This window comes from Argiope bruennichi, chromosome 3 (assembly GCF_947563725.1).
Source record: "Argiope bruennichi chromosome 3, qqArgBrue1.1, whole genome shotgun sequence".
Lineage (NCBI taxonomy): Eukaryota > Metazoa > Arthropoda > Arachnida > Araneae > Araneidae > Argiope > Argiope bruennichi.
The window spans coordinates 4509782-4528110 of NC_079153.1; the positions used below are offsets into that span (position 1 = coordinate 4509782).

The window sequence follows — 18329 nt, forward strand, 5'->3', positions numbered from 1 at the left end:
GTAATCGACAATAATATAGTCAGTTACTTTGAATCTAAACGAGCATGGGCGGGAGATTTAAGCTGTTGGTTTTAACCATACCAGTTAGTGAAAAGTATGAAGCAAAATTGTTTGAAAAAAAATAATAATTCTATTTACAACTTCGTCAGAACATTTAGGAGAATTTTTAAAAGTTCAATTGCATCTTAGCTACCATGGAATGTAAAATAAAAATAAAATTTGTGAATGTTATTCGTACATTAGGCATTTTTTTAGTTTTTACTTTGGGTTATTATGCTTCAAACAATAAACAATTTATTTAAATATCAAACAATAAACATATTTATTTTAATTTCTCAGCTTTATTTATAAATGCATCCTGTAAAGATGTTTAAGACAGGAAAATACATTAGCCACGTATCAAAATTTAGCCTTGTGCAACATTGTCGTGCTATGCCTTGTAACGTTCGAAGACTTTTAATATCCAATGTATATATTTGATTCCCCTTTCATTTCTTCTTCTTAGATATTATAAAAGAAATAAAAGTAGCATAGAAAACGAAGATCACAAAAAATGATCCCCTAAATCGGGTCTTACTTCTCATCCAGCAATTTCATGTAAGGTCCACACGAGGGCGCTGCTATCAGTTTATCCCTTGCTCCTTTCTGGGCGGCTGACAGCCGATCAATCGGTCACTCCAGTGTTCCGTTACCCGGATGGATAGCCGATGGGAGAGAACAACTCTCCAGCGGATTTGAAGCAAGAGATGGCTGGATTTCGATTCCACAAGCCGTGAGGAAAAACTCCATGCTTTTTTCCTTTTATTTTACAATTATTTTATTTGGTTGGATATAGAAACTTCGGAGCTTTTTGTTCAAATAGGATGGCCGTAGCTGCAGATGGTGAGTACCTTTCTTTTTTTTTCTTTTTGGAGAAAAAAAATAATATCTATTCTTTTTTCCCCTCTCCTTTTTTTCCTTGCAGAATATTGTCTCTACTTTCATAAAAAATTCTGTGTAAAGACAATTTTTGTGTGCAGAAGAGAGGAGAAAATATTCTTTTCTTTATAGATTAATTAAAAATTATTTTTAATCCATTTCTTCCATCAAAAAATGTGGTACGACAATTAAAGAACGCACTTCATAACTTTAAACTCATTCGTTGCATTTTAAAATGAATAATTTTAAAGAAAAACTAAACAAGCATACGAAATCTAATATAATATGGTGCGCTTTACTTTTTGACGTCCACTTGTAATAATTTAAAAAAAATTATTGTGATGGCAAGAGAAAGAAGAATTTTAAAAAATCTAATAGCTTACTAAGAACTTTAAACTGAAAGTCTGCATTCATATTGAATCGCCTTAATATAAAGAAATTTAATATTTAATCCTTATAAAGTTGTGCGCAATTCTACCACATATATTTGAATGCTTTTAGAGAATAATTATATTTTTCAGAAAAAAATGAATTATAGTTATGATTATAAATAATTCTTTACATAAAATTTCCCAGTCTTGTGAAATTTCATTCAGGAACTGATTTTTTCAGGACTGCAAGCTGCATGCACAGGAAAATTTCAATGAGCAATAGGCGATGAAAAAAGATTGCTTTAGTTTTACGTATAGCTATTTTTATTATAAACATAATTTTTCTTCATTTAGTATTGTGATTTATTGCATTGATTTTTAAAGCAAATAGTGAAATCTGCCATTTAAAATGATTCAGAAAAGGAATTTTTAATGTTCTTTTGCCACATGCATTGTAATTTGACCATGCAAATAATTTATCATGAAACTGCTACTTGTATTGTTAAAATGTCCGCAATATTTTAATGCAGTAGTATGTTTTAAACTGGAATTTTGGAAGTAAACGTTGATGGATTTGCATCGCTTATTTTTAAATATCACATTTTAAGAATAATATTTTACACTTCATAAAAGTTTTTATTATGAAATGTATTTTAACGTAGTTCTTTTCTTAACTTAAAAGACAAACTAAAGGCATTTTATTGTTCTTATAATAAACTAAAATTTTTGAATAATATCTTTGTCGACTATTGGTAATTTAGAGCTACGAATATTTTTGCTAAGAATTTCAGTAAGTGTATTTTTAGGAGTTCTAAAAAATTTCTTTTTTAATCAAATTGACTTTTTAACAGGAAAAATAAAACAAACAATAAAGTGAATGCCAAAAATTCAATTTTTATGAAATGATGCACTTGAAAAATTCTATAAATAATGAGTCTTATTAAAATTTTAATTTGACCAGTATTAAAATGATCGCTTTTAAAATTTCAAATTGTAATGAAATAGAATTTAAATGGGCAATTTTTCTGAATTTGATCCACTTTGGTCTGTAACAATAAAAGTACTTTAATGTGGCTTCACAAAAGGTTTAAACATTGAAGTATCGCAGTGAAATCACCATAAAACTTTTGCTCCTTTATAGAAAACAAGTTTAGCTAAAACTTTGGTTCTTTTTCTTAGGGAGATAAAAATTGACTTAAATTCAATAATTTTACAATTTGTGTTTAGTACTAAAATTAAATGCTTAATAACTTAAAGAAATAATTATGGTATATTAATTTCAAAAAATAATTATAATATATTTTACCTGTCTACGCATCTATATTTTATTACAAAACGCTAAGTTAGTGAAGTGAATACATTAATTTTTTAATTCATGTAAGTAATAAAGATAATTTTAGTAGTTAAGAATTATTTTTATCTTTATAAAAATAATTTTATTGCAATTCCAGATAAAAATAAAAATATCTAACTTTGAAGCGTAATTATAACAATATACAAATTTTGATAAGCATATAAAATAGATAATCAGCTTTTTATGAAGACTGTTTTATAATAGGAATATAGATAATAATCTTTAATATTGCCACGCCCACCGTAAAAAAAAAATCGGGGACTGAAGAATACATTTTAAATTCTGAAAACGTTTGTATTATTCATTAGCTGAATAATTTATATTAGGTATTATCTATTTAAAACATTCCACCGAGAAAATACTTCTAAACTAGTATAGTCATTTTATTCCCTTATTGTTTTCCATTAAGCATTCTTTAATATTTTTTTTCAGACAAAATATTAAGGAATGTCAGTTTTTTCATTATAAAGGTTACTTATACATCGTAACACATTTTGCTTAAACATGTTATAATGTATAATTTAAAATCTTCTCAATTTGAGAACTATGAGCTATGCGAGGATTGCTTTTTAAATAATAAATTTTATTAATAAAATTGAATTACTTCAGTTGTTATCATAATTTAATATTTTTGATGATTGAAGTTTTGACATTCAGTAAGAGAAAGAAAAAGGTGATAAAATTTACTTTGAATTTGTCTTACAAGAAGATTGTTGGAGTTTTTCGTTAAGAAACTTAATAAATGAAATTTTAATAAAAATTATATATATATATATATATATATATATATATATATATATATATATATATATATATATATATATATATATATATATATATATATATATATATATATATATATATATATATATATATATATAATTCTTTTTAGTGTTTAATCTTATAAATGAGATGCAATTTAAAAAAAAATTCTAATAAAAAGAGAATAGTTTTTTTTTCTTCTCTGATTATTTTATTTTAATTAATATGAAGAAAATCTATTATAAACTGAACGAATTAAAATGGTCTCTTAAATTAGCATTATGATCTCTTAATGAAAGTTTTGTCCGTTATGCATAAGGTCAATTATAGAAAATAGAAAACAAATTGGAAAATGCTTTTATCGGTATAATTAATTAACATAAGAGAAAAAATGTGCTTTCTGGAAAAAATATTACGTTTTAAATTAAATGTTAGTATAACAAAATTTCTGTTTAAAATTATTATAATTCCCTTGCATTTCGAATACACTTCGTGAAAATGTCTGATTTGTCTGAATATATATGTCTTATTGTTTGAATATATATTTAAAAGTTAGATAAAATTTGAATAGCTATCAAAAGGTCATATATATCCGAGCATTTTAGCTTCTGATTCGTTATTTATGCCTTTTCAATGCTAAACATGCTGATAATTTTGTTATCAAAAGACTTTTTGACATATGAATTTTTAGATATACATGTATTCTCTTTTTTTACTATTTATAGGAATATGAAAACACTACTGCTTTACTTCTGTAGTTTAGAAGTGACGGTTTTTTTTTCAATGTTTTCTAATGTTTTAATGTTGATAGCTATAATTGTAATCAACTAAATTGTTTTGCCGATAGTTCTTTTGTCTTATTTTCACTTTCGATAAAAAAAGATTTCTTTTGAGTTAATAATAATTTTAGACGTGTTGCCAACTATCTAACCGGCCATGAATATTCAGCGGTGAATTTTGAGCATCTCATTTATCTCTCTTTCTCTAGCTTAAATTCTTTCAAAAATATAACCGAACAATAAATTATCGTTAAATAATTAAATTATGTTTCAAGTTTAAGATAATTCATTTATGCTTTTTCTTCATTATTGGAGTTTTTTTTCAAGATGAATCTACACTCACAACATTGTTCTTTTTTCTCACTTCTTACACACACACACCCACACACACATACCCCCCCACAATACCCCCCCCCCCACACACACACCCCCACACACACATACCCCCACACACACATACCCCCCCACACACATACCCCCCCCACACACTTTTTTCATTTGTTAAATTCACGTATTTATTATACATATCACCATCCATATATCTTTCTTGCATATTTTCAAATATCACATTAAGTCAGCAAATTAATTATAAGGAATTATATATTTTAAATGATATATACATGATTTTATTAGATTTAACTTTAAAAAATATGAATTTAATTTTAATAAAACATAATAGATGTATGAGTTATTAAATTGTAAATACAATTATTTAAAGAATAATTAGTGATGTTTGAAGCAAAGTGATTATTTCAGCATTTGAAACATTTCTCATGTTCAAAATATTAAGCTATAATTCTTGTTTTCGGTATCTTTTATTTTAGGGAAAAGAGGAGATTTAAACTTTCCACTACTTCTATAGATTGCTTCTCTTATATCCTTAAATATAATGCATTGTATTGGTATATTTTAAATTACTAACAGTTTCCTTAGTTTTGGGTATCTTAAGCATTTTCAGTGTGTATTATTCTTTCTAGTTGAAGAGACATGATGATTTCATTTTGCTTACTATTACTTTTTAAATTGTCATTAAATATTTATTCTGAATTATAAAGATTTTATTTGTTAAGAAAAAATTAAATATAATTTTCTTCTAACTTCTCACATCTTCTTAAATGTTTCTAACGAATATGTTATTGGAATAATGATATAAAAATTCTGTGTAATTAAAAAATATGGTTTTCTTATAAAAACCAGGAATTATCGATTTTAATTCTTTTTTGGTTGTGGCTGCCTTTCTAATCTCATTTCATTTAGCTAATCTTACAAAATTCATAAATGAAGGCTTAATTATCAAGGGAAATGTGGCATAGCTTGTTGGCCAAAACGATCATGGAGTTTTTAGATGTTACCACGTGTAGGATAACTCAAAATATGGAGTTAGGAGTCTGTCTTTCTGGGGTAACTTTTGAGAAACTGGTTCACAGTTGTATTTTTCTTGAATGAAAAATTTTCAATTATCCCGAATTCTGGTGAGCATTTTGTGATTGTAGCCTACATCAGACTATTGGTTTTTGAATAATATTGATTAAAAACGCATCCAAAACAAAGCACATAACTATTTTCGATTATGTTCTTTAACTACGCTATGCTTTACCATTATATTTGTAATTTAGTTTATTATAGAATACTGTTGATTCAAAAATACTTTTGTACTGATGTAAGCCGTTTTAGCTAAACAAAATAAAACAAAACATTTTCCGTCTTCAATGAATTTTTAATGTAAGAGATATTTTATACCTTGGTTCGAAGATTAACAAAATTACAAATATGAACTTCTATTTGTATAGAACATGATAAAGCCTATAAGTGCTTGTTTTATTTTCCCTTGAGAGAAAAAAAAAACAAACATAAAATTTGACATGGGAATTGTATGAACTTTAACCTTGGGATTTCAGGCTTAACCTTGTCAGTTGTTACTAAAACTAAATTGGATTATTGAATATTATATTTATTTAAGTCATCTGTTCACAAAAATGTGTTTCCGATAAAGATGCATTACTCTCAAATTCCAAGTGGACAGACGTCAAATGAAATCGCTGAGATTCTGATGTATTAAAATGCTTTTCTAAGAAAAGATTGATGCATAAAATCTTGAATATTTAATTACAGTCCTTACAAAATAAAATTACCCATGTGTGGTCGTAGTCCATGCTTCAAGGGTGAATGGTTTTATTTAAAAAATGCAATAATTTCTATACTAACATTTGTATGCTACATGAAAAAATTAATTTTAAACATTTTTTATATTTCTCATCATTGAAACAGTTAAATTTCTCTAAAATTAAGAAATTTTTACAAAAATTAATTTTTTTAATAAAGATTAAAAATTAAGCAATATGATTAAAAAAATAAGAATTCTGCTTTCACTTAAATTTGAGCTAAAGTCATTGGTCAAAACCAAGTCAAAATTAGTGTACCTACTACTTATGAACAGGATTTAAACCAAGTAGTAAGTTTTTAAAGAATAATTCCACAAGCAGCAAAATAATAGCTACTAGTGTTAAAATTTCCTTGTTATGGATAACTGATGAATTTCAGAATGACATTATAACTTTTATAAATGACATAGCTCTTTAAAATGAATGAGGAGTTCGATTTTCAAAATCCTGTTTATTTATGCATAGTAGACATTATTAAATATGTGCAAACGTTTTGAAATGTCATTTTTGCTGCATAATGATATGCAGCAAAAATGACCCATTATTGCCAAAATGGATAGGCATTTTCATTTGATAAACTTAAGAATTATATTCATCATTCGTAGACTTGGGGAATAATTCGAAGACTGCCATGGATATGATAACTATACGCAAAAAATTTGCAAAACAAAATCGGAGAATCTACTACTGTTATTTTTATACCGTATAGAAGCTCTTTGAAAAGAATTCCTTGTGCCTTTCCTTCTAAAATCTCTTTCATGAGAAGAATACCATGATATAAATGACTTTCGTGACACTTCAAAATAATAAAAGAATGTTTCGCCCGAGTATTGAATGCAGAAAAACCGATAATGATGTTATTGGTACAAACATATCATTATGCAGCGAGCTTGGCAAAACTATTGTAGATATCGCTGTGTTAATGTGACTGCTTGGAAATGAACAAAAAAGAGGAAATATATTAAAAACGATACAATTTTAGATGTATATTTCAAAAGGGAGATAAAGTAGGAGCCATTGTTTAGATGATTAATGTTTATTAAGAAAGATAATAAACACATTCTAATTGGTAATAACATAATTTTCTGTATGATCGTTAAAATAAAGTTTTAATTCGATAATTACTTATATAGACGATAAAGTAGTTAAAAATTGATTCAAAGTGTCCAGTTCTGTAAATATTTATTTTTATCAATATGAAACTTGAATTTATAATATTTGTCTTATGGACTTTGCCGAAAAGAGACTATTGACTGACAACTCCAATATGAAGAAACAGTTATGTTGCTAGAGATGCTGATGAAACATTTATTTGGACAAATTCTTACAAACTTGAAAAATTCGTTCCGCTTTCTGTGTAAACTATGGTTTAATAATTTGTTAATGAATATTTTCAATTTTTTCAAAGCAGTTCCTTTGTTATTAGCCACAATTATTATTAAAAGTGTTTTTTTAGAAATGTTACTAGAAAATTCTTTGATATAATTATGCTAGTTTCCAAACTTTTTGATAATCAACGAAAATGCCTTTAAGCCATGAGATCTTTTTTAAAGAAAATTTGAAGTGATTGCATTTTTGTTGACTTTCTTACGCTCATTCATAATCTCGATCAAGCTATCCTTGAAATATAATATTGTATTCATAAGATGCGCATATGAGTGTTTATTATACGAGGCGAGGAATACGAGTTTTGATTAAATTTTAATGCTTTTAAAAGAAATGAAGGAACAAAGGTAACCAGAATAGGAACTCTAGGGATATAATGTTTTGTATTCAACAACAACATGGAAATTTTTTACATTGCGGTGCTGAGTTGGTGGGATGTTTTCTTTGTTTTGCATAAATGAAAGCAATTATTGATTATATTTTAAATGTTTTTAAAACACCTATGTCTGCATTTATCGATAATTGTTTGTTATTTTTTGACAAAGCAGGCATCACTTCCGTAAATAAATTACTAAGATTTCTTGTGAAAAGAATGAACTAAAGGATTTTCTCTTTTGAATCTATTTTTGTATTGTTAAGAAAACTTAATGACATTTAAAGATTGATAATCACCATTGTGTGATGAATGCATAAATATTTCTGAATTTTTAATGGATCGCCAAAACTATATTCATTTCATTGTTTTTAGAATAGAATGAAAAGCTCTTATTTTTATTAATTTCAGATTATTTATTAATAGCATTTTGTTCTAAATTTATTTTGCTTAAGACTGAAGAGAAAAATATGTGACTAAAAACATCGATAGTATATTTTTAACCAGAACATCTGAGAATATCTTTTTGCATTTTTGGTAAACATTTAATTCATTCTTTTTATTTATTTAACTTCAGGCATTAAAATTCCTTGCCTAAATGCATAATTTGAAACATTTAAAATTAATCAAAAGCATTCCATGTTAAATAACTTCTCCATGAATAATTCAATTTAAGATTGAAGCCCACACACGCATGAATGATCGATTTCGGCGTAATTAAAATAGTCTGCTCGGATATAGATTAAATAAAAGAAATAAAAAGTAATGGATAAATAGAGCAATTTTGAATAAAGCCTTTCAGTTGGTTATTTAGAGAATATTTTTTTTTCAAAGTTTTGAGCGCATTTATGAAATTTTTTTTTCTTTTTGAATGGAAAAAAAGGAGGAAAAAAATCTTATTCACACTTTTTCATAAATATTTAATTTTTGAAAAAAAAATAAAATAAAAGAATTCGATATTGCATAAAACAATAACTCAAAAATGAAAAACACACACGTGCATACACACTATCGGCTGCCTTTAATGTATTTCATTCTAAAATAAAGAACTGATATTATTTTAAATAAATTAACCGAAAATTTATGCACAAAGTGGTTTGAAGTATAATTACTATTTCATTCTGTTTTGTAAAAAATTATTCGCCTTAAATTTCCACGCATCTATCAAACTTTTATTTTTTTTCTGCTTGCAAAAAAGAAATAAAAGATAGATAGTGAAATAAAAAAAAACCTTGTAAATCAAGATGCCTTTGAATATGGAATCAAAAGTTTTAGTTAAAGACGTTGATACTGATAAAAGATAGAGAAAAAGTTCAAAAACTCATTTTTCTCTCTTACACTCTACGTGTGAATATTATATGTCTGTATTTTAGATTAATAGCTTTCCAAAGATGGATGTTTCGAATGACACTTTGAAAATAAATTATCAATGACTCTCCATCCTTAAGCCTCAGGGCCCTTGCTAACAGATTGGCAGGACTGTTCCACTCACATTTTATGAAGATCAAAATAGATTAAAAAATTATTTATTTGGATTTGAAGAAAGATATCTAATATTCTGTCAAAACCTTCTAACGCTGTTATATGTTTTTTTCTATAATATATTGCCAGAACTTGTATTGTGAAAGAATTGTCAAGGTGCATTGAAATTCTTATTAAATCCAACGAATCTGATACTTTATTTAACGTTCAGTCGATTTTGATGCTGTAGAGTAGAGATATTCAAAAATGATGAATTCATTTTTGTAGCCCGTTCACAAGTTAGTGAGCCGGATGAAACAAACCGTCAACCTGGCTCTTAAAGAGTAATTTTTAATGTTGTATTAACAACTGACATAATATAGAACAAGTACATTTATTTGAAGTTAGTGAAGGATTAAATGTTAGGTGGGTTGCCAAATGTAACAGCATGGAGAGAACTTCCACATAGGAAGGAAAGGATGTTTTACACCCTTTAATTATAGGGAAATAAAAATTTGGCACTATATTATGTCATTCCGTCTAAAGAATTGGTAGTACTTCAGTTATTGTATGTATGCTGAAATGATATATAAAAATGTAATATTAAATGCTTATTTATGTTACAACATATAATTATCTGAGGTTATCAGTACAGTTCCTTCTAACGGTTTCTTCCCAGGATATTCAGCTAGAGAAATCTACTTTTATCTTGAGTGGTGAAAATGCCAACTTTTCTTAACAGACTATCCTTCACACTTATGTTCAAAGGACCCCGGAAATATTAGATGTTAACAATAAAAGTAAATACCGGAGAGAGCAAGACCGGATCACAGCGTTGAAAGGAATCACATTGTATTTTTCATTCATGGCGTTTATGATATACAAATGCAATTATCTTTTAATTTTAATTAAATAAAAATGTAATTTCTTTAAAAAATGAAACTATTTTTTTTACACAGTGGAACAATTCTTCTAACAAAAATAAAATGATTCAGCACCTTCGACTTCTTCACTTGCTCATGTGCAATGAGCCCTATCGCTTTTACTTCTAAAAATTGAATCCAGCATTCATTTTGACTGCTAGTGCAAATAATCATTCAGCATCAGCTTCCTTAAGTTTCCACAAACTTAACTGAGGAGCATAAGCTTTTTCAAAATTATCTAATACCAGTTTTAATCTGTTTTTATTCTTATCATACGTTCGTACCATTTACATTTGTAAATGAATACGAAAGTATGAATTAGCATGCTTGGAGTAGGCTGGAATATCATCCTAGACTGCCCCCTCATTCTCACAAAATCCATCGTGCCACAAACGAGACGATATAATAAGGACTCGGATGATCAGATACTTTTGATTTAATGGCTAGAAAAGCGGTTTAGTAGTAACGGATGACTCATTTCTTTTAAAAATTACAGCCAGTTACCCCATTACCACAGAACTAAGCCGTATAAACAGGGATTATTATGACTGGCTGTTCTGCTCATTCACTATCCAAATTTTTACATAAGAAAAAAAATGGCCAAATAAAGTTTAAGGAATTTTCAAACTGTTCGTAAAAGGCTAGAAATCTTTTCCATCATTCTTTTAAATATTTTTAAATTGACTGTGCATTGTAATATTGTGCTAAAATTACTATTCATAATAAGTGTTCCTATAATTTCTTTGAGTTCAACACATTCTATTATGTACTGCTGGACTGGACCTATTTTCTCTCTTTATATATATGTGTTGTCTTGCATCCTTCTGAATCTGTAGAAGTATTCTAGAAATCTTCTATGCCCCGATATGATTTGTACTATCATCGGGTGAAATAGTCTTTTTATAATTTTTGTTTCCGGTATGAATTCATATGTTATGCGTCCTTTATCCGACATGATCCATCTATCCTGCCACTGCAGATTCATGTGTGTTATTGGTAAAGGTTTTAACTAGATTATTAAAGAAAAATGTAAATGAATTGTTAAAGATTGAACTTACCACTAATATTATATGTTATTATAAGTAAATAAGCATAAATCGCTCATACTAAGCCCAAAATGCAACGATGCAAATAAAATATTCAAGAGAAATCAGATGACTCCTTTGAAAATCCTTTACACAAACCAAAACGGCTCCATGAAAAGGATTTTTGGTTTATATAATGTTTACTTCCCCAAATAGTCTGAACGTTATCAGCTCGGTTGCAGCACCACCGTTAGGCACCAGCAGCTCAGATACTCATCTTATCTCACACTCCAGTACAGAATTTAAACAAAATATAATTGATAAATGAGAATAAAATAAATTAAAATTTGTTAATATTATATTTGATTTATTTTAATTTGTATTCTAAGATATCTTCTTGGAAATTTAATGATTTTATTTAAATTGAATAGTTTTGGATAGAAAATTTATCCGAAATAAAAACAGAGATCCTAGATAAAACCGTATTCAAATTTAATGTCTGAATAAAAATAAAGTTTAATATAAAAATTGATGCCGACCTTGCTATTGATAACTATAGGAGGAAAGTAAGGACGGAGAATATTTTGCATTCCGAATACTTTCGCTCCAGAAAAATTGTTGTGTGCATCATGAATAATCATTTTCAGCTTTCGCATAACCACAAATGGGATATTTCAAAATTTAAAAAAGGAGATTTGGATCTATGCAGTATAACAAAAAGTACAATTTTGCTCAATAATTTCGTTCTTGAACCTAAAAGTAAAAGCATCCAAAATAGGAATTAAATTTTCGTAGGACTCGTACACAAATTTATTTATATTTTTAAAAATTTCTTTTGAATCTTAAGTCAGATTAGAATGCATTTAATTTTCATAAATTTATTTATATTTTTGATTTGAATAAAATTCCCATGAGAAATAAAAAAAATATTCTGAACTTTCATATGTAATTATCAGAAAAAAAGAATCTATCCAAAAGGAAGCAACAACAACGATAAAAAAAGAAGGGAAAATCAATGGGCAAACATTTGCAAGAAGAGTGTTCATTCATTTTCGATTGAACAAAATTTAACCATTTGTACATATAAGTTCAATTATATATTCGATAAATGAGGAGCAGACGTTTTCATTAAATGGCTGATTTAAAAATAAGGGCTACGTTTTCTTAGATATGTGCAAAGCTCATGTTTAAAATCAGTTGCATTTTTTTGAAGAATTTTCATTAGAAAAAGAATAGTTTGAATAATTAAAGTTCGAGCTTTCATTTTGTGATTCGGTCATTGAATAAGAAATAAAAATTCAATGTTTCAGAATTCGAATAAAAAATTTGTGCAACCGTTCGATTCTCGGCGGCTGAACACATTATCATTCTGATATAAGATTCACCATACTTCCCTGTTTTCTTTCTTAAAGAAATAAATATTGATCAGAAAAACCTTGCATCCTATGAATGATCGGGTTTTAAATTGCAAAAGAGAATGTAGAGTGTCGGATTTGTACAACAATGTTAGTCATTTATTAGCTGTTAAATTCATATTTGTTCATCGAAGAATCGTTGCTCTCCATTATTCCCTTTCGTATGGCGACCACAATCGCAAATCCGGCATTTAAGCTCTTTAATAAGCATGAAATGCTCTCCGAAGTCGGATTTGAGATGTAAGCTCTGTGGAGAACAAAAGACGTTTGGATCCGTTCCAAGTGCTCGGCTCCCCCAACGTTAAGGTCTGGTCAGTGCGGCGGTTACTGAGAAGTTCGTCATTTCCGAACCATTTCACCGGAGAGAGATTTGCTATTCCTTTATTTTCACTTGGAGAGGAGATTCAGTTGCTATAAAACGTGGAGTTCGTTCAAGAAGTCCGTTTGTTGAATAAAGTGCATTTTCGGTTGATGGCTGTGTATTGAAATGAATCCAGTCTATAAGGAACATTGTTAAAATGCATTCGAATTTTGAAAACCTTCCAGTTACACTTTTTAAAGTTTTGCATTTTAAAATATAATATGTTTCACATATACGTCAACGGATTAACAGAGTAAATAAATGAATGAAAAATAAATTTCCTATTTTAAGATTATTTATAACAGTATATTGTGATCCTAAATTTCATTAAGATATGGTGGTTCTAATGTCTAAAATATATGCTTTATGTTTACGTTTCTAAGTTCTCCTAAAACTCTTTACTGAGGGAAAAAAAGAAATAAAATGGTGATGTAAAAGAAAAAAAGTTAAAACTGACTTCATGGAAAATGACAGGGTTTTTAAATTGTTGCCATTAATCCTCAGTCTAGGAAATTTAGACCGGCTCGATGATTTTCAGAAAAATCCAGAAATATTGTGATGTGCCAAATTCTCGCCTATCTTAAAATTAAGCTCTCTAGAATATGAAAGGGAGAACACTGATCAGTTACGTACGTGATCAGAGTATGAAGCGGTGGTCTGTCTATCCAGTGGTTAGGCATTTGTTTTTGCTGACTACAAATGCCTATCTATTTCTTTAATAGCGAAGGGCTCTTCTGATGCTTTTCTTGATGTACCGATACAAGAGAGGAGAAATGACGTCCACTTTATAATAAGCATCTTTTATATTTGTGAATATATGGAAATGTGACCTCTCTCTAATTATAAAAAAGCAACCCAGAAATAATGCAATAAAAAAGATTCTCTGTTTCAAAAAAGGTAATCAATTATGTTTAGTTTGGTTATAATAACGCCGTGTTTAAAGTTCCATTAGGGATACTTTTGAACGGAACCGTTCAGACGGTGAGGAATACACATCAGGCAGCACTCCTTCTCCAAACTTCCGTATCGCACTAGCGAAAGGACATTTGATCCTCGAGGTCACTTTTAAGGAGCATCAAGATCACATACATAACAGTTCCGAGTTCAGGACCTTATCATCAGGCCACCACGGTCCGACAATCAAGAAGGACGAGTATTATGATAAACTAATTATGGATTATTGATGATTCATCAAAACGAATGACAGTTGTATGTTTGAAATCAAACGAAGTGAAATTGTTTCACATTGCTTTCTAACGAAAGGGTTAATTATGCAATAAAAGCTTTTGCTGACTGAAATTTATATCCACTAAGGGATGCATAGTTATGATTTTTCAGCATTCGTTTTATGAAGAAAAGTCTCTACGCTACCTTTTGAAATTATTATGAAGATAATTGAAACATAAGCAAAGCAACTTAACACAGTTGCTACAGTAACACATTAAAATGTCATAAAAGGATGCGTTCCTCTTTCATTTAAATAATTTTACGGAAAAGGACAATGGCCTTGATAAGATTGATTCATGATTCATTTCGACGTGGTTACAAGTTAATTGTAAGCATTTTAGTTGCAACTACGTCTTACTAATTTGATAATTTTAAGCATATAATTGAATTGTTAATGCAATTAAAATTCCAATACCGACGGTAACGCATAAGATTTTCTTAGTATTAATTTCAAGAAATGTTTGATAGAAGCCCTTCACGCTTTTCACTTTACCTATGGTTTGAATAAAATTAGTTAGTAATAAGTCTTCTGATTGTTTTGGGCTGAAAAATGGAAAATGAGATAAGTCATATTAAATTTATAGAAATAAAATTGATGCAAATTATTTCCACACAATTCTTCATTTCGTGTGTCACTATGCTTTTGTAATAATACCGCTAATCATTTAATGCATGGTTAATATTCTTATTTTAAGGCTTATTAGAACTAATTAAATTCAAATTATAAGATAGATAAGATAAGAAAGCAATATTTTTGTCTTTTCTATGTTGAGAAAAGACAAAAATATTGCTTTGAATAAATTTATTTTTTAACAACCTTTTAAAAATCTATGAAACTTATTGAAGTTTAATTTTTTTTGGAAGCGAAATGAAAAGATAGAATAATTTTTCACTTAGCGTATGGCTGTACAATAACCTGCTTTCCAACTTGAACCCCAAGAAGGAATTCAAGTTAAATACATCTTTTTTTAATGCAAATTAAAAAATCACCAATTTTATAAGTTGAATAACTGCACTCGTTTTCATCAATATTTACCAGTTTTTGAATGATCGAAGATAGGGGCCTTTACCGCTTTGATTAAAATGCTCTCTTTATTAATAACTTTAGAAGCCATAAAAATATTAATAATGATTTAGACTATACATTGCGATTTTAATAATCAAAATAGTGAAGTATTATCAAATGAATGTGTAAATGATAATGAAAGTATTATAAAATCAAATGAAGTATTATTATTGTTTTCAGATAGTTATGTGTGAAAATCTAACACTAAAAAATATCTTGCCTATATTGGTAAATTCTTTGATGAAAGCAAAAATCTAGATGATCTAATTTCTTTCTTTAAACTTTATTAAAATTTCTCGATTTTTTTTTATTCTTAATTAATCAGATTAATTGAAAATCACATTAACTTTATTTCATTAACTAAGTGAAATAATTTTCTTTAAATTATGTCAAACACAAAATTATTTTAATATGCCATTTATAAAAAACTTACCTTTACTTTTCAATATTTCATTTTCCGAATCAAGATTCTTTTATCATATTTAATTAGTATTTTTAATATTCTGAATTTTTCATCAGTTATGCATGTACTACTCGAAACATTTATGTCAGCGTGAAGCACGCACATATCAACAATTCATTTATGCACTTTAATATTTTTTCACTTTCTTCGAAATATATTTGTACAACATTTCTTAAATAATTTATAGAAATTGCAATCAAGAATTCTAAATTACTCATAACAGACGATTAATTTTTAATCTTAGTATCAGTCAGGTAAGGAATTAATCAATGACAATTTAGTTAATAAATGGAAGTTATCTGAATCTTCTGATAATAAAACTTAATAATTGATTAACTGAACTATTATTTTGCTCGAAAATTGCGTGTTTCAGATAGTATGTTTGTTACCCACGTTCATTAACACTGAAGTAGGAAACTTTGTGACTTTTTATATATAAGTCTGCATTTTCCTCCATTCACATGGGAATTTTCTATCAACAATGTTAATATACCATACAAAATAAGCAGTGCAAATTGTTAGGTGAAATTTTTAGAATAATATTATCCAAACAAAGTTAAAGTTGTTACTTTTTTCATACATATTAATTGTTTTAATTTTAAAGTGGCTGATCCTTTTTATAATGGCTTTGCTGTAATAGTTTGGAGTGATGAATTTTTATTTTTGAAATTACAATATAATTTTTTACATAGAGTTTTATTCAGAGATGTATTAAATAGACATTTCGGTTTCCTAAAGAATTTTATTGAAAGACTAATTGTTTTGGGAAAAATTAAACAGATTGTAACGGACCATTATGTGAGACATTTTGCGATAGGAAATGTTACTTCGGAAGTTAAGTTCATCTTTCAAGAATTTAACTGTTTAAATAAGTTAGTTTTCGCATTGATCATACTGCTAAAGACTAATAAATAATTTGTATTAATTTAAATATACGTTGAAATAATGCGTATATATTAATAATACGTATAAATTAAGTATACAATGAATTACGTGACAATGAAAGTTCGATATAAAATTTTTATCTTAAATGTCTGTTTATTAAACAAGTGTGATATTTGAAAATATGTTTGAAAAAAAAGAATGGATGCTTATATTTATATGAAAGCATAAATAAAAGAAAATAGTTAAAAATTAATAACACTAAGGAAAGGTAAAACATCGTGATCGCTAATACTAACATAAATAATAAGAGCAAAAAAAAAATGAATATTTATTTTGATGAACTCTAATTAGATTTCGGAAATATTTTCTGTACAAAAGATAAAAATGTAATTTTTTGCTTGAACAGCCTTTTTCTGTTTGGCAGAAGGATGGATTATAGATTTTATAAATTTACTAATATTTGTATAGCTTTCCAACAATTATTGTACATCTTCTGTTCGACGAATAACATCATCCATCTGCAAGAAAAATATTCATATCTTGATTTACTACTAGTTCAGCGAAATTTGGCGCTTCAAAAATTAAAATGTTTATATACTAGTCATCTTTACATTTTTACTTTATAGTTATTAAAATATTTAAAAAGAAAATATTATAATTATCAAAATATTTAACTTTGAGATTCTGATGAATCTTCCATTTTAGATTTTCATGATTTCCTTTACTTCAGACATTTTTTTTTTGAGTTATAGATGTCTGTACGAGTGGGACAAAAGCTATTCGGAATGTGTCTTTTAAATTTAATTAATAGTCCTAAACCAAATCGTCGGTCAAATCCATCCACTGTCTGTCTCTTCATACATATGCATGAAGAGACACATGAATATGTCATAATTCTGCATATGCCATCATTTCATAATTCTGTCTATCATTCATGCATATGTCATCGTTCGAAAAGGTCTACTTTTATATCACAAGATTTGTCATTTTAAACCAATTATGACAAACCATTTATATATTTATTGGTTGTTAACTAATTTATATATTTATTTTAAACCAATTGGATTAAAATCCGTCAATGTCAATGACCAGGTAACTGATTGTGTGTGAAAAATACAATGAACTACGCTGTTAAAAATTAAAAGCGGTTAAACACTGGCCTAAAGGAAATTTTAGATTTCATCTCTCAACACTAAGAGTCCCGAAATATTTATTCATTTTTTTTTTGTTACATTATTAAGTTAAACATAAAATGCGTTGCAACAATATGTGAGAAAATAGAGGAAAAACACTCCTTCCTTTTAATTTCATCACATTTCAATGTAACCTTGTTTAAATACAATAAAATGCAATAGCACTTTTCTTTCAAGATGAGAAAAATATCTACTCAGAAGAACG

General features: G+C 27.7%; 1 protein-coding gene across 1 annotated transcript in view; it reads left to right on the plus strand.

Annotated features, from left to right (window-relative positions):
- Positions 1–684: 684 nt before the first annotated feature.
- The window catches only part of LOC129964288 (muscle calcium channel subunit alpha-1-like), a 293395-nt gene continuing 275750 nt past the window's right edge, over positions 685–18329 (plus strand). The window contains exon 1 of the mRNA XM_056079056.1: positions 685–882. Within this exon, the coding sequence (XP_055935031.1) occupies positions 864–882 (19 nt within the window). The 5' untranslated portion in view covers positions 685–863. The remainder of the gene's footprint in view (positions 883–18329) is intronic.